This window comes from Micromesistius poutassou (assembly GCF_964030765.1).
Source record: "Micromesistius poutassou genome assembly, chromosome: 14".
NCBI classification, from domain to species: domain Eukaryota; kingdom Metazoa; phylum Chordata; class Actinopteri; order Gadiformes; family Gadidae; genus Micromesistius; species Micromesistius poutassou.
This window is the reverse complement of record NC_140284.1, coordinates 16,267,186-16,288,299: the sequence shown is the minus strand read 5'-3', so window position 1 is coordinate 16,288,299 and position 21,114 is coordinate 16,267,186. Positions and strand designations below refer to the sequence as shown.

Genomic DNA, 21,114 nt, shown 5'->3' with positions numbered 1-21,114 from the left:
GCAAATATGTGCTTGCTGATATTTGCCATTAAAATACATGGGTGCATTATAATTGCTGTTTGATTTGAGAAAAGTGTGCTTACAGACACTATTCTTGGTGACCATCGTCCACCACACAGTGGTACAGTGCGAGCCTAGCTTAGTAGTCAATGGCAACCGTTTAGCATGTTTTACTCATGCAAAACTTGTTTTTGAGTAAAAGAAAAGGATCATTTCACATACAACTAAATATTTGCTTAGGCATTTCTATTTAACATTTGCCTTTGAGTAATGATAATTCTCCCTCATCCTCATCCAACTGGCAGCTGGAGTTGCAAACAAAGGAAAAACAACACCCCATAAAATCCTTAATCATACTTAAAATGTTTATTGGCATTCATATTGTGACTGCGGTGACTAAAATATTTTTTGTCTACAAATAGGGTAAAACCCAGCCAAGAAAGGATCAAGGGGTAAAATATTTAATCATTACATTGAGGTAAAGTCAAACTTTTCTCTTGATATTATTTTTAAGAATCATCAATCAAGAAACATTCCTTTTTAAAATTTGCGAATGAGTGGCTTATTTAGATGGTGATACGTTTGAGGACAACGTTTTCATTTTTTTTACAAAGTTTTGTCGAAAAATTATCAAAGCAATGTTTATTGTCAAATAAAATCCTGCATCGCCGAATGCAAAATAACTCAACATCTGAAACGGAACAACCTGTTTCCACTTAAACAGACATAAATAAATACAAAGCTGCTTGGACACTTTACAAGGCTACTGTGACAAGGTTACGCTGACAAGAATATCAATATTTAAAGTGTCTTTTGTTTTTATAAGTGTGTTTTTTGAAGCAGTCAATCCAAAGTTCTCAACCAGTGTTGAAATTGTAAAAAAAAAAAATCTGTGCCATATTTAAAGTGTACAAAAATACATACTATGCAAGAGGAGATCTATTAAAATAGTCTTTGTGAATACTGAGAGCTACAAACAGTATTGTGTGTAGTGGAATCGGCTTCCATAGAAACCGTCTTAACAACGCAACCCCACCTCCCAGAGCCCGCAGCGGGACTGAAGGCAGAGCGGGAAGCCAAAAGGAAAATAGTGGTTGTATTAAAGGGGAGGGGAAATCTCCAACAGAATAACGTCTTATGAGCGAGGCTAAGCCGGTGCTTAGGGAACGCTAGCATGAGGAAAGCATTGCAACGAATGCAGTGAGACGGCGGGAGGGAGAGAGAGGGAGAGGGGGAGGGAGAGGGGGAGGGAGCTCAGATGGCGTAGTCGTCCTGAGAGGCGGGGCTGAAGGCGGAGCCACGCAGGGAGTCCAGACAGTTGACCAGGATGAGCGTGCCGGTCAGGTGCTTCCAGCGCTTGGTGATGGGGTTCTTCATCTTGTCCAGGCCCATGTGCAGCTCCTGGATCACATCGCGGTAGCTGTCGCCGATCTGGGCCGCCCACGTGACCAGGAAGTCGTAGGCTGGCTTCCACATGGCCTGAGGGGGGAGAGAGAGAGAGAGAGAGAGAGAGAGAGAGAGAGAGAGAGAGAGAGAGAGAGAGAGAGAGAGAGAGAGAGGCACTTTACATCAAAACACAGACATTGTGGCTTTGAATTCGATGACTCTCATGAGGTCACATCCATCTTGTCTCATGAATTAAAGCAGAAAATGTGTTTCCTCCAATCAATAAACATCCTTTCTTTTGTATGTGGCAATTTCAGATTAAAATTTAGTTTGAGAACGTTTTGTAGAGACATTTTAACAAAGGCAAGCTTATCGTGGACACAACAACAACAACAACAACAACAACAACAACAAAAAGGGCGTCCCTGCCCGCCCACCTCGCTGTCCACCACGCCGTTCTTGGCGCGGTGCGGCGCCTCGTAGGCGTCCATCTGCAGGCGGGACACCTTGGCGAGCCGCTCGGCCAGCTCCCTCCAGCGGCCCGCCACCTCCACCGCCGTGGTCAGCAGCACAAAGTCCATGACCAGCCGCGCCACCAGGCCCTGGCAGTCCATCTGCAGCAGCGCCTGCAGGGAGGCGGGGTTTAAGGGAGGCGGGGTTTAAGGACACAATGAGACTTCCAACGCTCAAGCAATGCATCCTTCGCAGGGACGAGACTGGCGGCAACCTGCAAGCCCAGCGCTTTGGAAGTTGTTTCGGGGAGCTGGCAGAAAGCAGAGGTTTGTATTGTGTGCCGGAGCGAATAATTAATCAGGGTGACACTAATTCACAACAGTGTATTGAGGACAAAATATGAGAGCGGTAAAGTCAGCCTGGGGGGCTGGGGTGTTAGAGACACTGCACGCTAGGCCGGGTAATCAGTCTGTTTATTGTAGGTCACACAATGCTGATTCGTTTTGCATCTTTGACCTGCCTAACTCTGCAAATGAAATTAGAACGTTTTAACTAATGAATATTTGGATATCGGGGGTCAAAAGGGCAAGGACGTTACACCGTGACGACGATGACGCCAGATGCAATTTAACGGCCGCTGTGTTTCAAATGGAGGAAGAATAACAAAGCACAGCCTGACAAACGTTTGTCCGGGTTGAACTTACTTTGGACCGCGGCCCAGTATTACCCGCTAAAGAATTCTGTCTCTGTGAACCCTGTAATGGACGACACACGCTGGTAGGCAATTTCAGACTTGATGAAATACACAGTTCAAGAATTGCAGCATGTCCATCGATTTGTGTCTGTTTGGAAAAAAAAAAAAGAATGCTGCACATGCATGAAGAGGACAACACAAATCAGCCCAGCTCCAATGTCCCTTCTTCAGGTAGATGCATGCACGCATTGGACCCATAAGCCCCACACGCGCACACACACGCACACACACACAGACACAGACACACACACACACACACACACACCTTACTCTCTCTGTGCTCACGAAACACATGCCATTTGAGATACAGCCTTTTAACTCAACAGTGAATTTAAAGCCGCCTGACTTGGGCTGAGGAATGTGTGGACTAACAGGATATGGGAAAGAGGGAGACAGAGAGGGGAGAGGAGGGAGGGGGGAGGCAGGAATGTACATGCCATTGCACCACGGCAACCTAACCCATCTCTGATAGCAGCCATCTCATAAAAGCCTCCAAACACAGTAAGCCTCCTCCGTATTCCTTTGGATTGGGTGGCAAACTGGCCATGCTTTGAATCTGAATCACATTAGTTTACATCTGGTTTCTTCTTTTTCGTTGTTCATTTCCTTCAGTATTCCCCTGTCCCTATGTGAAGTGTATTGCATTGCATTTTTATTTTGTGAAATGAAGTCTACAATAATAAAATTTTTGAAGGATTTGACATTTGTTTGCATTCTCTCACTGGCTCATATACCCCAGCACATCCCAGTGGATTTGCGTATGCAGGAATAAGAAGTTGCTGTTTTTTGTTTGCGTGTGCACCGTGTATATGTGTTGTTCCTGACTCGAGGGTCTTTGTGTACACGACGCTTCTGTAGTCAGGGGGGAGAAGTCCTTTATTCGGTGAAGACCATCAGCATGCACCTGTTTCCTCTCTTGATAACAGCCACAGGAAATCCCCGCTGATATAAAGGAGAAGGCTTCCCGTCTCACCTCTCGCTTAAGTTTGCCCCTGGCCAGGAGCCGTACTCCACAAATAGATCTGGCTAATGTATTCCCGTGGTGATGAATGTCCAGCCGACACCGCTCTTGTTGACCCAAGGGGGGCTGGTGTACGTGGGCTGCAACATACCTTTCATCAAGGTTAGTCATCGAAACCAAACACGACAGCGTGCTTATCCAATGACTGAGCTGTGTGTAAATATGTGAATGAAGTACGGCTGAAATATCTCTGTGGACTTTAAAATTGGACTTTAGTCAAAGAATCGGTTTCGGTGACCCAAACGGCCAGCGGCTTTTGGTGGTCGTTTCCTGCGCATGACTTCTGCGCATTCATTCCACCTGCTCTGAATTAATTGCTTGTTTAATCTATGCCTGATCCTTCCACTTTGGGTTGACTTAAGAGGCTAAAGTGCTGAAGTTTCCGTTGGGGTGTTACAGCAGCATAACGGGTGGTTTGGTCCAAACAAATGTTTCCCCCTAAATGCGTCATGAGTCATGACTGCTCGTGGGTACCACTGAGTAGGAGACAGGCTCAGCCAAGGGAACAGGTTAGGCCCAGATAATTATGGGCAAAGACTCAGACACCGATTGGACAACACACACTTACTCATACCCAGCATAGACAAATATTTGAATTGCAGTGGATGGGGAATAGGATTTGAGCCGATTGTGACAACTCTACTTTACTTTCGTCAGGCAACAAACCATTAAACACACTGCAGAGAGAGTATACCCTGTGCTGTGCTGTTTCTTTCTATTTCCAAAATGTCAGCTGGGCGCAACGCATGGTTTTATGAGACTGACCACACTCGTGTGTGTGTGTGTGTGTGTGTGTGTGTGTGTGTGTGTGTGTGTGCATTTCAGGCTCCACTTAAATGTCACCGTCGCAGTAAGGGGGAAACTGTGGGGAAACGGCCTCTTCTGCAACGTCTGAATCATCCGTCAGTATGTCGGTCACAATAAGTAGAAGAAAGGAATCTTTTCTGCGACACATTAACAAGTCAGAGGCTCAGGCAATCTCTGTCTTTACACCAATCACGGGTTATCTCCCCCGCGCAGACAACAGGAAGATCCAACGTCATCCAGGGAGGGGGGGGGGGGGGGGGAGGGCATGCGGAGGCCGTGACAGCACACCGCCCGGCGTGCCACGACTCCCTGCTCTAACCACCTCCATGCTTTCATTTCCCGGCCCCACTTTGTCCCTCCGTCGCTCCACCCCCGCCCCAATCTCGTTGCTATTACCTCCCAACCCGTCTTCATTTCCGTCTAATTTAGCACCACAATTTCCCATCCGCTACATCTCAGCCCACAGCGCGCTTTCATCCACACCACCTCTCTCTCCGCCTGTTCTGCTTTATTGCTTTTTATAAGCCTCTCTCTCCCCTATGCCTTTCCCCTTTGGCGGTTTCAAAACATGCTTTACACCGCTGCCACTACTCCATTTCCCCCGAGACCCGAAACAAAAATCTACAAAGGGTAAAACAAAAAAAAGAACAAAAGATGGGGGAAGAGAACATGGTATGGCGGTGACTGTGACATCCTGCCCTCAGAGAGAACCTCCCTAATTTTACCCAAAGTAAAAAAACAGTACAGTAAAAAAAAAAAAATTCAAACACAGCCACGACTCATGGGGGTTGCTGCGTGGGTTTGCTGCAACGTTAAACAGTTGAAGCGCAGCAATTGGCCGGCCACACCCATAGAGAGGAAGGAAGAGACACGCAAACTAAAATCCTAGGAATGCTGTCTGAAAAAAATCTGAGATGTACAAAAATGGCCTTATCCGTACACACTGGCAGCCCATTCCAGTCTGAAAGTCACGCGCCAGAAATAGGATGTTATTATTATTTTTCGTCCCAGGCCCTATCGGGGCTCAGAGATCTAGAGGGCATAAGGTTCTCCAGCAGCCGCACTGGGACTGCTGCTGCAGCCTGCTGAGATTGCTTTAGAACCCCAGCCCCAATCTTCAATCTTTTGGGGCCGGGCTTTCTCGGGCTTTATCCCAAATCTTAGTGTGAGTATCGCTGGGTTAGCTTGGAATCTCTGAGTTCAGAGGGTAGAGCATTATTTTCTCAAGAATACCACTTTTCTCAGTGAGACGGAAGCTTGAGTGGGATCCAAAACAGGAGTTACAGAAGATCGATGTGGACTTTAAAACTTTTTTATTTTTTTTAAACGAGAATGAAAAAAAAAAGAAAGGTAACGTTGGTGGCAGTGGTTGAGTCGTGGGCGAGTCTGTGGTGGATGTGAAGAGTCGGTCTTAATTGTTTGCAGTCTTTTCCAACTCTGTGTTCAACCCAACCAAATGACACTGGCCATTGAAAAGAGCTACTGCACAGCAAATAGACGTGGTCACGTACAAAATGAAAGATGAGGCACTCATAGCAAAGATATAAAAAACAAGGACGGTTTTAATGAGCAGCACTAGGCAGAAGCGGCCCTCTCTGCTGTGTGAAGAAATAAATCGATGGGCTCCCCTTCATGGCCCGCGACACAGACATATATTCTCAAATGGTGTGGGTGGTGGTGGCGGGGGCGAGGTGGGGGCAGGGATAAGGAGTGAGTGTGGACCGCAGGCGCCTCTCGGCCCATAACTAGCCATTTTGTTTAGCTTTGTTCAACAATGAAGCAGGAAACATCTGTTTGCCTGTGCTCCTACAAACAGAAAGAGGCTGCCCGGGCTGTTTGTTAGTGTTCTCCATGATGAGTAGTACCGTCACAATCACCTCCGCCAGCACAGGCTTCTTATGGCTTAACAAGTTGAGGGCGCTGTTGTGTTAGGACGGATGACAATTGAGCTCAAACGGAGAGCTTCAGCATAACAGTTGGAAGCTCTGATACACAAGCATTATTACCTTCATTTGTGTCCTCTATTGGCTTAAGACAGGCGGTTATGAGCAATAATACAGACGTCAAATCTGTAATTGTATTTGGGTCGACTTCTCGACTTCTAAGTGCAATGAATGCTGACTGATTTGAACCCTTTCCATGTCTCTTACACTATAGTGTGTGCACTGGATATATATGTCCTCACCCTGAATGGCAATCTAATTACAATCTAATTGCCTCTTCATTTCAGCATACATACAAAAGAACCTTGTTTTTTTCGGACCAACGCTGTGGGAATGCTGCCATTTTCAGCAACGCATCCAATTTTGACGTGCACAATGTACAAAAGAGAAATGTGCAGGGAGGGGGCACACATTGTATATTCAATATGCTTTGTTTCTGCTGACTACAGTGCCGTGCAGGGTGGTAGCAAGAGGAGGGCAGCAGATGCTGGGGTTAACAGCTGAACAGTGTACTAGGAGCAAGTACGCACTATTGGTCAAAGAGGCTCGGTGGAATCTGTTTTAACTGGATAGCTAGAAGTAAGTTGCTAAGGTACGAAATTGGCTGCACTACGGGTGCCAGATGCACACACTGAGTGCTCCGACCCAGTGGTCTCTGGGGGAAATAAAGCCAGCAAAGTGATTTAAAGACAATGTGTTTTCCTGCCAAAGTGACTCACACACACATACACACACACATACACTGTAGACATACAATGGTGTTGCAGCTCATGGGAACTTGCTTGGGCATCCTGTTCAAATGGAAGTCACCTGCAAGACTCCTGAGATTTCTTGATGCAGGGTTGGATGAGAGGCTCAGGAGGAGTTCACACTTCAGATTAAAGCCTGATTTGCTGCATTGAGTGTATGCCATCTAGGTGCCCTACAGCTGATGCTTCATGCCATGGAATAATTTATTTCAGCAGAAACGCAGTATTTATCACCAGCACTGGCAACTGGCCAAATTTCAATGCCTTACGAGCTGATACACCTACATTAACCCTGGTGTTTCACCTGACCATATTTAATCATGTTCTTCATAATTCATGTGAATTTCCTTAATTTGATTAGTGTATATTTGATGGATGTAAAAAACAGGCCCAAATTCACACCTGCATATGCAGGTGTGACACCTGCATGTTTTTATTGATTATCACACACTCTGTTAGTGTATTGTCTTGTCCTGATGTTTTGTGTTGAGGACCACAATGGAAATAAGTCCTGGACTTTATTGTGTTTTTATCCTCAATTGTATTTATATTGATGTCTTAGTACGTTACGTACGTAACGTACGTAACGTACGGTAACGTTCGGTATGTTACAGTACGTACCGAACTGTGACTTTAGTGTATCGTTACACCCCTACTGCATACTATATGCTTGGCTAATGTTAAAAGCAAAATGGGTTCCCAAACGCAAGCAATGATTCAATGGTTCATTTGGGAAAATGATTGTTTAAATTCTAATTATTTTCAATATCGGTCCAATGCATAAGCAATTCAGATCGAAGAATGCGGATGTGCATCCAAAGTGCAAACTATATATAGCATTAGCAACTGCACCTCAGTGCCTATTATTTTATTGTTGGTCCCCTTTCTTCTAAATATACACTCCCACATATATATATAAGTGGCATTGAAATGGAATTCATTTTTGGATTAAATTAAATGTTGTTATACTACAAAGCAGCCCATAATAAGCTAGCCCATAACCCAAAACATCAGCATAGAAATTATTGTAGAATTTATTTTAGAAAAACAGTTTAATGTTACTCTAAAGCCTCAGAAAGTGGCTGTTGTGCCTGAGAAATGCATGAATTCAGATGGGTTTTACAGAGCAGACATTTAAACCCAGCTCTAGATGTTGTTCTTGTGTGCACTGTAAGGTCAACTGTTTCTAAAAATGTGTTTACAACCCGCACTAAATGACGGGTTGCACCCTGCTGTGTGACCTGACAAAGGCAAGCTGGTTAGCACTTACTTTAAAAACATTGTTTATATATATATATATATATAGAGAGAGAGAGAGAGAGAGAGAGAGAGAGAGAGAGAGATTTAGAGAACAGTAAAGAATTAAATTTGTATAGAAAATACTAAAATACAAAACAATAGATACTTCAATACTAAATGCTAAAAAAAAAAGGCCATAGCCTCAGGTAGTGTGTGAGTGTTTTGGAGCATCCTCAGGTGTACCATTCCCGAGGTAATGTTAAAAATAAATGCCTTCAGCACTGAGAAATTCTCAATTATTTATAGCAGAAAAGGTTTTTTTGTCATTCTCAGTGCAGCATTTGTTAATAATTTGTCTTTGAAGCAAAGCTTTATATACTTGCATCCTATAGAAAGAGCGAACTGTGGGAATAAATAAATAAGTAGGCCTAACAATCCCCCATCTTTAGACTGAATGGGATTTGCTACGATGAACGTGGCCTCAATAACCTAGTTTATAGGGTCTGATGCATTATACACCGCAAGCCTAATACTAACATGCGGCTGGTTTAGGGGAAGAAAAATCTCCTATTATTACAGTTTCTGTGTTCATTATTAGTCTGTGTCCTCGTAGCGCCTCTGGATTCATCATCTCAAACCAGACATATGGGTTGTCCTGATTAGTCACACAACACTGCCCCTCCCCAGCTGCTTAGTAGTGGAAGCAAACGCCACTAGCAAAGCTCCCTTCATTGACAAGTGTTGATACATTTGCTTTATAAGCAACTACATTACAGTCCAGTTTATATATTTGTGAGGGAAACAAACCAAAGGATGATTTTACAGACATTGGAATACAAGCTAAACAAGACACATTTATACACACACATACTATTAAATCAGAGAGACGAGTTGGGCAGAGTATCTGCACTCCACAACTCCCCTGCCCCTGTCAGAGCCTGATGCAGGCACAGCAATTATTTGCTGCGCAATCAACAGAATTAGCACAGAGTGGACCGCTGCCTCAAGCTGCTATCTTGCAGTTAACAGAAAGCGAGCCGTAAGCCAGCTAGAAAATAAAGTCTTTGTGACGACGAAGACAGACAGGAAACTAGATGGAGGTGGGGGGGGAGGATATGTACATTGTGTCAGTAAATAAAGAGAGAGGCAAGGACAGTTTAAATCTTCCTAAATAAATAACACAACGGTAAAACAATTGGAGAGGAAGGTACTTGCGGTGTAACATACCGTCAGTAGCTCTTTCTGGAAGGACTTCCTGTCCTTTCCTTCTGCATTGTTGCAGTCTTCTTTGAGCTTCTCCAGCACGGACGCCACCCTCTCCGGTTCGCTGTCCAACTCCGCCCGGCAGAAATGTGTCAGTGGCAGGTCGGCGTAACCGAGCGCGTCGGCAAACGCCCGCCAGCTGCCGATGTTCTCCATCAGTATCGTCCTCACAGAGGCGTAGATGTAGGTGAGGAACTTGCAGGGCTTCAGTATCTGCTCCAGCAAGAGTGTCGTGGTAAGATCAGGCCCGCTGAAGTAAATGGGCTTCACTTTACCAACCACTAGAACGTTCTTGGCGTGAACAAAGCCAGTCTTGCCTTGATAATATCCAATGTACCATTCCTTTGTCCACAGCTGGCCTTTTAGCTTTATCTTCTCCTCACTCAACAGCGCGACAAAGTCCCCTTTTTTGTATTCCAATAAGTATTGATTTTTTGTCTGCCGGATGACTGTTTTGATAAGCTTTCCAAATTTCAGGCTGTTGATCATCCTGTCATGGAAAACCGGGTACTTGGTGGCGATGGCGAGTGGCGACAAGACGATTTTACCAACTTCCTTCTTTTTAAGAAAACGCCGTTGCACTGAAGTCTTGGGCCCTGTCTTGGGTGGTGGAGTTGGTGTCTGAACACAGAATTGAGCGAGTATGCATTCTTGGTCGTCTTTCACCTGCACCCTCAAGGTGAAATCGGAAACTTCATCAGCATTTCGCGAGGCGATAAGATAAACAATGCGGCTCACCTTTCCCAGTTTCACCTGGAAACCCCTGACCACTTTGGCCTGCTCACTGACCTTCACCTCATAGTTTGCCATGTTGGAATAAACACCGACACGGAGGTCTTGGGGTCTTGACAGGACAAACTGGTGTTTACCCCATAGCTGCAGTGCCACTGGGGGGGCAGACTGTGCCTGCTTTCCCACCTCACTCACCAACAAGGATTTAGGGGCACACTCATGGCCGAAGATGGCCACCACAGTTTTGAAAGAAGGATGAATGTGCTTTGGACCATACACCCCTAAGGTGACCTTTTTCACCACCTGTTCCCAAACCGTAGAACCTGCTGATATAGACTGGGATTGGGCAACGACGCACACGTACATGCATGGTTCCAGGTTATCTAGGCACACTTGGACCATGTCACCGTACATGTACGCCTGTGGAATCGGTGTGTAGGGACCCTCTTTACAATCACTCCTCACGCAGATGACCTCCGTGGTCTGCCTGCTCTCCATCTTCACCACTACCGACACCTTCATGTCCAGGGTAACGGTGGTTTTGGTCTCCATGTTGCTGAGCTTTATTTCCACCACGGGGCTGACGGTGGTGCACCGGTCAGTGTTCAGCTCCAGTGGAGGATCTAGCAGGGCTTTCATGGATATTTGCTGGCTGTCTCCTGGAGCCACATGGCCCTCCGGAACATGGATGCTGATGTTTGTGTCCGGAAGTTGGACTGCCCCCCCCGAGCTGTCTAGCCGGCATACAATGTTGGTCTCCACCGGCTGCGTTTGGCCCCAGCCAGGGCTCTGTCCTAGCGAGTCCAAGTCGTGGCAGGATCTGGCCAGCTTGCGATGGTTCAGCCACGCCGCCCTAAAATCCTCCCGGCTCTGAAATTGTTCTGGTGCGGGAGCTTTTAAGCCTCCGAAGAAACCCGTGGAACCCTGAGGGGCGTCAGATTGAGCTTGCAGGATGGACAGCTCAGAGAGACTGTACGAGCGCTTACTCCTAAAAAATGGGTTGTCCTTCCTCAACGTTTGCCCGGTTCCGGAAAGCGTGCCGCCCTGGTTGAAATCACAAACACCGCCACCGAATCCATTTATATTCACAGTGCTACTAGTGGAGTTTGGTTCTGATACAGCCAGCGTATCAAACAACAGCAAGTCCACTGGTTTCTCGTTACAGTTCTGGTCCAGTGTATTCTGAACACCCCCGTTGAGAAAAGGGTTAGTCGAGGTTGTGAAAGGATTGCTATTCTGGAAGATGGCCTGTTTCAAAAGAACTCCCTCCCACTCCCCAAGAAGGTCAATTTCTTTGGCCGCCTCCTCGTTGCAGTCGGCTATGGTGTCAATCATCCCGCTGTCACTGAAGGAGGAGTCTCTGTAGTTGATGGGCTCAACGTAGGCCGCCGGGATGTAGCCCATCTCTGTGTTGTTGTGGGCGTACCACCACTCGCCCCCCGAGGTGTCCAGAACATAGAGACGTTCCCCTTTGGAGAACTTCAGGGTGGTGAAGCTGGATGGGCAATAGTCCTTGATGGCGACAACCTCCCTGGCCGTACCGAAGGAGGCGGTGGCATCCAGCCGTAAGGCACTGGGAGAAAGCACTGCAAAAGAGCCAAAGCAGAAAATGGGTTGGTTGTTTGTTTGCAAAGTGGACCAAAAATGTATCAAACATGCACCAACTGAGCAGCTGACCTTTGACATTGGTGAGGCTGGCTTCTGAAACCCCGTCGCTGAGATCTATGAGTGTCCCTTCTGACTTGCAGCGAGGCAGGGAAATGTTGTTATTGGTGGTTGCTTTGATTCGATGGGCCGCCATTGCTGTTTTTTTCTTCCTGCGCACTGATGTGTGCACTCAGGCAGCTCTGCAGGTTCCCTCCGGCTAACAACAGACGTCAGGTGTCAACAGTCTCCCATGATATCTGGAAGCAAGAGAATGCAGGATTAGAGTAGAAAACAGCATGTGTTTTATCATGTAACTAGTATGGTCTAATTGTGAAGGTCCATGATTTGACTTCCTCAGAAGATAAAAGAAAAAAATAATAATAATTGTCCTTACAACCTGCTTGCTGAAGGAGAAAATACTGACGAAGTTGCGGGAAGCAACGGTGTCACAACAATAATGAAATGTGTCCTCAGTTGGATACTGAGAGACTACAGAGCAGTGTGATGTATTGTTTTGTCTCCAGTGTAAAAACACCTAGTACCTCTCGCAGTCACTGAATCCGTATCTGTTCAAAACTGCACTCATAAGTCAGGGAGCACACAAACATACTTCCTTTTCAGCACAAAAATGCAGCATACCCACTAAATATAAATCTTCCACATTTTCTTTAAACTTGGTGTTCTCTGATATCCTTCCTGTCTTTTATTCATGACAAATTCCTTGAAGAATGTCAAGATTGATTTCTAGAATGTTCTTATTTGGAAACAATGTGTTTGTCCTGCAACTGTTCCCAGCAGGGTTGGGAATCAACAAATGTCTAGGGTATGGAGAAAACGGCTTGTGTCTGATTGGCTCTGTTTCATTTAGGTTCTATTAAATGAGTCAAAGAGCTAATTTGAATAACTTTGATGCCGATTCTCCCTCTGAGGACGTGAAATCTGCTCTAGGGAACCATTAAAACCTAAAGGATAAGGGAGTGGGCGAGTGGAGATGTCTGATCAGAATGATGAATTATTAGCCTATTTCAAGGGAACATGCTAGTATCTGATGAAGGGATTTCATGAGAACATTCCAAAGAGAACAAGTTGGTACATGTGATGCTTTGGTACTTGGTTCCAAAAGAAGACTATATTGTCATCAAGATATGTGGCAACAGCTGATTACTACCCTGTGCTAGACACCGAAAAGCTATAATGTGTGAACAAAATAATTAGCCGATTTTCTTTTTTAAAGCTTAATGGTGCTGTAGGGAAGAGGTGAGAGTTGTGAAACCAGAAACAATTAGAAGAGAGTGAGGTTTTAAAACAAAAGAAAATAATGGCCCCTTCCTCTGCTCCCTCTCTCCCTACATTTCTCCGAGAAGTGTTGCATTCACACACCTGTGATTGACAGGCAAGATGGATTCTCTCAGAACCCCTGATGGGTTAGAAACAAGCCTGGAGCGGTCTAAGATCGAAATTGTCTCATACATAGGCAGAAATGGATCGATTCGCAGTACATTTCAAACACTAACAGTAGATGACTACGTCAATTATTTCGAATTACACTCAAACAGTAGCTTTTAAATCATAATGCCCCTTAACTCATTAACAAGCTTAAGAATTATGAATGCAAATGATTCCCCTTCGAAAGAGTTCAGCAAATGAAGACACCATGTTTCCCAAGAATTATCCTAAAGAACGCCCATACTCGCTTCCTCAATGAGCTTCTCCTCTCTCCTCTTTCTCTTTAATGGTGCACGCCAGGGGTCTATCCATGTTAAATGAATGACAACTGGAGCATGGTTCCAAAACAAAATTCACATCATAGGTCAGTGGAGCACATTGATAGAAGAGAGACACCCAAGAACGATCCAAAGCTTTCTCTCTTCATCTATAATTCATCCCCCTGTAAAGTCAGCAGGGAGGGTGAGTAGATAGAATAAACTGTTTTGACAGCAGCTGAGTACCAGGGACACAGTTCTGGTGGTAAATACGAGTGAAACAAGAACACGTGGTGGAGGTTAGGAAGAACAGTGTTGTAAACACACAACAAACACACAAGATAGGGCGATATTTAGAGAAGAAAACAAGACTTGAACTTAGCTTCAAAAATAGCTTGAATACATTCTATCTATATGTACGATCGTGTCAAGAACAGGTGGAGCAGGTGGAGGCTGAAGAAGACAGTTGGGAAGCATTATCACTCTATAACATAAAACAACATTATAGTGTGCTGATTAACTTCTAGAAACAGCTCATTTGTATTCATTGGGATTGCGGCCAAGCCAATGGATAAATAGGCTATTACCAATAAAGAGGCCCTGTTTCTGTGCTAATGTCCGTCAAGCCCAACCTGTTTTTCCATCTCAGTCACGGCATGATGCCAGCCCCTCATCTGCTTAAGGCAAGGCCAGGCAGGACAGAAGAATGACGTACGGCCGCTGGAACTCTGTCTGGCTGTCTATCTGGCCTCCAACATAAAAACACTGGGTGGTCTTCTATGTCAAGTCTGCTGGCCACCCTGATGTGTTTAACCTCCACGAAGGCTGCATCTCATAGGAAACAATTGTGGGCGGACACTCCTGCCATGTAAATCACAGGCGAAGCCACAAACGTACATCACGTACACTGCCATGCAAATGAGCCTGATATTACGACATGGTGAGAGGCCATTATGGGGCTTAGACGCTTTCCCTGGTAATAGCATGGCAAGCGTCACTGCCCCTCTGGCTGCATTTAATCGAATTACTTGCCAGAACAACCAGTTAACTATTGCTACAGCTCCCTCGGTTAAAATGAAATGAGAGTTACGAGTGAACTCTTCTAAATATACTGGATGTTGGTGGTGTTTTATGGAGGGAAGGGATGGTCTTGTCTTTCTTGGCTGTAAGGTACTCAGAGCCAAACCCAGCCAGGAGTAGCAACCCCCTACTTTAAGGCCTGAAGCTTTTTCTGCTTCATCGTCTGCCATCTCAGTACATAAGCAAAGCAAATTCAAACAAACCATGTTTTGACATGACATTGTACTACAGGCTATAACAGTTACTAGCAGAGAACATTGTTACATGCTAAAATACAGCAGGATGTGTATATCGCCCAGTCACTTGCAATGGAATACCAAAATAACTAAATTAAACATCACTAAACCCATGACCAAAATATGTACACGCAAAGTGAACTAAACCATAGTAAATCATTCTCTGATGAATGTTAGCCGCATGTTTGTTCATTCCCTCATTGTTGTTTGTTTGCTGCCCTTATTGTGTTGTGCTATTTACCAAGTCTAGTGTGACACCGGCACTGTTACCAAGTCTAGTGTGACACCGGCCTGCGGCCACAAATGGCCGCAGGCGTTCTTGTTTGTCAGCCTGTCAAAGTTGTCGAGCACAGTGTGTCTGGCAAGCGAGGCAGCTGTTACTGCCCTGACTTAATGCTTACTGTGATCGATATGAGTCTCCATAATAATCTAATCAAAAGCCACGTTTTCAGTATTACACCCTTCAACGATTAGTGAGTGAGTCGATCCATCTATCAACAGAAAATAGGTTTATCATTTTGATAACTGATCAATTGTCATCAAGTGAAACCCAAAATGCCAAATATATGCTGCTTATAACTCCGACATTGAAATAAATACAAATATGTTTGATTTTTACAGATTATATTGTGAATATGTTCTTGGGCTCTGGTAAATTATGACGGCCAGCCATAGGCCATTATTTATGACCTTACATAGACTGGTAGAGAAGCATACTGCTCTTTGTTGGGGCCTTGGGTTTAATCATCTTATGGGGAACCACTAACACACACCAGGGGAACAGTAACCTTGCTGAGGTGCTATAAGAGGATTTCTCCACTCAATGCTATAGTACTTAAACGTGACTTTCTCTATTCTACTGCTCTCGGCAGATGAAGCGGATTATGAAACTTTCATCAATGCCACTCCCTATTTCTTCAGCTATTTTCTTGGACGTGTTGATGTCCCCTGCGAATTGGCTGCTGCCAAATGGCCTTCATTACAGATTTGGCCAGACAAAGAGCCTTTTATTACTAGATCAGGTAGTGGAAAGGTATCCATTATTATCTCAGGAGTAAAGATACTGACTCTAAAAGCTGGGTTTGGTTTGAAACTCTAGTATGTCCTTTGAAATGAAAACAACCAAAAGTGGGAAAACAATATGATAAAAGTGAGTCCTTGTATTGATTGATCCAACATTGATTGTTGACCAGGAAAATTCATCAAAAGACTGTTGGAAAAAACAAAACCATATGCCTATCTGGAGATCAGAAACGAGACATTCTTAGGTCCCGAGATGGCGATGGAGTGTTAGGCTGACCTGTCCCTGACCTTACACATTGACCTTTAAGCGTCCCCTGACAGCAGAGATGTTTACACTCGCCACTATGCTAACAGGACGGCTTTCTCCTGCTTTTTAGTGGGGGAGAACCAGGCCCTGGAAGTAACATTTTGAAACTTACAAAGGACGGGCAAAGGCAGTGATGCTCTTCCCCACCCTCTGGTTTATGAAAACAGAAAGAACAGTAGAGAAAACTGTGTTGATACTGTCGGCGGAACATCCAGCTGGTAGCCGTAGCAATGGCTACCAGGGAGGAGTTGGGACTCCTTGGGCTGGAGAAATACTCCTCCTCAGCAGGAAGTGGCTAAGCTGCCGAAACAAGGAGGAAATGCCTTTGAGATGAGGGGGCTGCAGGATCTCTCTCTCCCCGCCTCCCGACCCCCCCCCCCCCCCCCCCCCCTCACAAACCTCCCTGACCCCTCCCATGCTTCATTGTTAGCACCTCTTGGGATTTGAGGACGTGGGCATTAAGCTTCAAATGCTTCAAATGTTGTCAAACGCAGGTGACCCGTAGACAGCACCATGTGACCTCCCTCCCACGGTGGGCACACAACATGTCACCATGGCGACCCGCGGTTACAGACTTTGAAAGAGAGCGATGGTGACACGGATGCATCGTTTCCATGGTTATGAGGAAGGTGCCATAGGAGGTGAGCACTCAAAAGCTCCACAAGGACCTGGCCAGTTCAGACGGAGGCTTCAGCAGCCTGTGATAACGTGGAAGGCAACAGGCTTAAGACAACAAACAGAAAGGGAAGAGATGTGAGCTACATTTAATCAAAACCACATTTAGCCGATGTTTGTATTACATTGCAATTGCAAATTACAGTTACAGTGAGTGCCTTCGTGGGTAGCCAAAAACATAAGCAAAGTTGACACCCACAGGATGCACACACACCCACCATCGAAAGTAACACATGCTCTCGGTATACACAGTTCCATTGTAACATTGTAGAGAAACCATTGAAAACACATGTACAGCATCGGCCGACGAGACAATCCTCAACTTCCAAAGCTCCAACTCTCTTGCCTCCGCTTGTTCTGCACAACCATAAATATTTCACACAGCGGGGAAAGTCATTTCAGTTAATAAATAAGTAATTGACGACTTGCAGGCTGATGTGCCAGCCTGACTCAAGAGAGGTGGTATCATGTCCGGGCACCAGAAGGCATCCAGATACATAGAGCCATATCTCACACTACTGCGGACGTCAAGACTCTGAACCACCAGGACTTGATATCCCGAGCTCTGTGGTGTCTTTAAACACAGTATTCCCGCACAGAAAAGAATCTCACTAAGAACTGTCTGTAATTGCAAAATCAAATCCCACAACTTTTTTCATCTGATGCTTCATTATTAATCACTGAAGACATTTTGTCTGCTCTGTGCTTTAAACTATGCACTGTACGTAAGAAAAGCTGTAAAAACACTTCATCAAGATATGTTCTCAGAGCAGGTATGCACTGATTATTTAATTCATATCTAACTTACTTCCTTTTAAGAGCTGACAACTGGATTACCTTTGCCATTTTTAAGACCTGGAAGACCTGGAAGTCAAGTGTCTTAAGTTAACACCATATTGATATTAAATCAAAAAGGAATGCCCTGCTGTATTGCTCTTCAAAAATACATATGACATATGAGCTACATAGTTATTTCTATCTAGCTAGCATTAAGTATATTCATATGAGTGTTGACCCACTATTTGCAGGAATCTCTTGATAGGTATGCTTAAGTCTATTTTTGGCCCTATACTTGTGGTTCTAGAACGTTCCCCATAGGGTGTTTAAAACATTTGTACTTTTTGTTTGGTTTTCTCTGATTCTTTCTATTAAAAGTAAAAAAAAAAGTAAAATTCAAACTAAAAGAAGAGATATGCACATTCTATTAGTGTGGCAGCTTCGAGCCAGCGCTCTCTACTCTGGTCCTTTCTGCCTAACATAAACACACCAAAGTACACAAGGCTCCCGGAAAGCAGGGATAGCATTAGGAGGAATGTTTGGAATGCCTTGTCCTAAATTTAATCATCCATTATTCAAGAACCAAAATGGGGAGAAGGAGAAGCAAAACGGATTTGTACTTTGAATGACAAAGAGCCGGTTAGGGGGCATGTTGGACTGTCGATCTGGGTTTTTATACTGGGTCTCTCCTTCTTGCCCATCTCCATGCGAAAAAAAACAATACAATGGCACTACAGCGATGACGACAATATAACCTCAATGGTCCCTCCAGACACAACCAAACCCTGGCACCTTGCACGCACACACACACACACACACACACACACACACACACACACACACACACACACACGGTTCACAAAGAAACAGCCAAACAGACATCCTCACAGACGCATACACACGCACGCCTAACATGTCCCTGATGTGAAAACAGTGGAATACAAACTGAATAATAGCATCTACTGTTAACATGCCTCATCTCGTCATCCCGAAGAGAAAGAGTCTCTCTTCACTGGTAACCCTCGAGAGACAAGTTAACCACTGATTTGACTGGCTTGCATATTCACCAATTACAGAATGTGACGTCTTACGCAATCGTACAGTGCCTTTGGTGGAGCTGTTGGTCACAGCTGACATGATGGAGAGAAAGGTGGCGATGGGACAATGGGTGTCTGGGTAGGGGGTGGTGTGGTGTTGGTTGGCTGTCTGTGTAAGGCCCCCTGTGCCAGTAATAACTCTGTGGCTACGAATGCTGTAATGGAGTTGGATGGAGGCTTGGAGAGGGTGGTGTTGGTTAGGGTTGGAGGTGGGTGGGTGCGTGTACATGTACTCACACCACGTCCGAGGGCTAAGGGTGGACGTGGGATAGCACTGGGGTCGGCTTATCAGGAATCACATGCACATTCATTCACACAATGAGTCCCATTGAGATTAGCTGTAAAACCCAAGATTGAGCCCTCAAGATCCAATGCTGTGGTTGTGGTTGGTTGCACTGGTGTGTGTGTGTGTGTGTGTGTGTGTGTGTGTGTGTGTGTGTGTGTGTGTGTGTGTGTGTGTGCGTGTGCGTGTGGTGTACAAGTTTGGGTTTTTGGGGGGAGGGTTGTATATGTTTGATTGCTAATATATAATGTCAATACATGCACGCATCTTTCATAACAATCAACACAAAGACTGCCTGTGAATTTATACACACATCCGGGATGGGTTGAGAACATATCACCACCACCACCAACGCAACCGCCACCACCTCCACCACCACCACCTCCACCACCACCACCACCACCTCCACCGCCCTTCTCCAATGACTGCTGCTACTGGGAAACTAGGTTAAGTCATTTTTGCATGACTCAGTCGGTGAAATCCTGGGAATATGGCAAGCGTATTAGTGTAGTAGTTGTACACATTTTACAACTACAGATCGTGGTTATAGCTTAGTAATAAAACTACAATCCAGTTGAATGATGCTGGTTGCAAAAACATTTCTTACATGTTATTTAATGCAAACACAACGACCACAACTATCACATATAACACACTATGCATTATGCCTACTTGTGAGGCTGACAGCAGAAAAGTGTAGGGCTTCTCTAGATAATAAGCTCTTTATATTGCAATAAATGCAACAAAAAAAGACAGATACAAGTCCAGACCTATAGTGCTACAACTGGATTAAGACGTGTGCGGACACGCGCCGCTCCTCCAGTGTGATCATGGCAAACGATCTGGAAAAATAATCTGAAAAAAAGTGGATTTGGGCGTTAACTTGTTTTGTCAGCAAGAAGCACAGCTTTTCCCCCAAATGCGGTCTGAAAAGAGTGATGTTGAAAATACAGTGGGCCACTAAATCCATAGGGATTATAACCTGATCACCTACCAACACAACACTCTATTAACTGTTCAACGTGTGATGCAAGGTCTGACCGGTGGTGGATATCTGGTCCGAGTTGATTAATTAAGAGTTAATGCCATGGCAACGACTGTCACGTAGCCGAAGAGAGCACCGTTTGATACAATAAATGTTACACGGGCTCTCTATTTAAGATACACATCTGCGTCGCCATCAGTTATTATCTCGGCTACACAAAGTGGGCGATGTATGTATGGATGAAAAAAATGTCTTACCAGAAGTTACAAACTCCAAACGGATAGGCTACAAATCGAGGTGATTAGCCACAAAACCATTTCAACACTAACACTAACATGTCACTAACTATGAAAAGGTGCCGCGGTCGTGCGCCAGCAGCCCGACGAGCGCCGTCGCGGATCACGAACGCATTCCGTGAAAGTTTGAATCGTTGGGATTGAAAGGCGAGATGATCCCACTCGGCTGCCAGGTAGACGCGACTGCGCCCCCGCCGCCCGTAGACACGCGGACACTGCTATGGAATAGAAAGCTGCTTTTTTTTGTAGGATTCAGTAGTGCACACAGTCAAGACGAACAGTGCGAGACACGTACCTGGATTTTAGATCCGCCGATTTTCTCCCCTGAAGGAAAAAAAAACTACGATGAGCGAGCTTTCCCCAGTTTGGTAGTAGGCTACTCTTTGTGAGGGAAGGAACCGAATCCTAGCGGAGCGAGACCCTCTGATGTCACCGGGAGAGGGAGGAGCGTCGGCTGGGATTTTTTGTGTTAACACATGATGTCACTTCATACTAGCATAATCTGCGAAACACATTTTCTTGTTAAACTTGGTGAAGTGGAGCTAGTAGAGTGGAAGACCTGGTGTACTTTTTTTTTTCCCCAAAATAAAATAATAGTTATACTAAGTCGTGTGTGTGTGTGTGTGTGTGTGTGTGTGTGTGTGTGTGTGTGTGTGTG

The 21,114-nt window shown here is 45.1% G+C and overlaps 1 protein-coding gene across 2 annotated transcripts; it reads right to left on the bottom strand.

The window, feature by feature from the left end:
• Window positions 1–408: 408 nt before the first annotated feature.
• sh3bp4a (SH3-domain binding protein 4a) lies at window positions 409–20,874 on the bottom strand. 2 transcript variants are annotated; one of them, XM_084478553.1, is made up of 5 exons: window positions 20,752–20,874; window positions 12,025–12,251; window positions 9,580–11,933; window positions 1,824–2,012; window positions 409–1,479 (listed from the first exon to the last, which is right to left on the bottom strand). In XM_084478553.1, exons 2-5 carry the CDS (start codon window positions 12,146–12,148, stop codon window positions 1,255–1,257), a joined length of 2,892 nt encoding a protein of 963 aa, XP_084334679.1. In that variant the 5' UTR covers window positions 12,149–12,251; window positions 20,752–20,874; the 3' UTR covers window positions 409–1,254. The 2 variants fall into 2 exon arrangements, with proteins under 2 accessions (XP_084334679.1, XP_084334680.1); XM_084478554.1 differs by lacking the exon at window positions 20,752–20,874 and adding an exon at window positions 20,418–20,470.
• Between the last annotated feature and the right edge of the window lie 240 nt (window positions 20,875–21,114).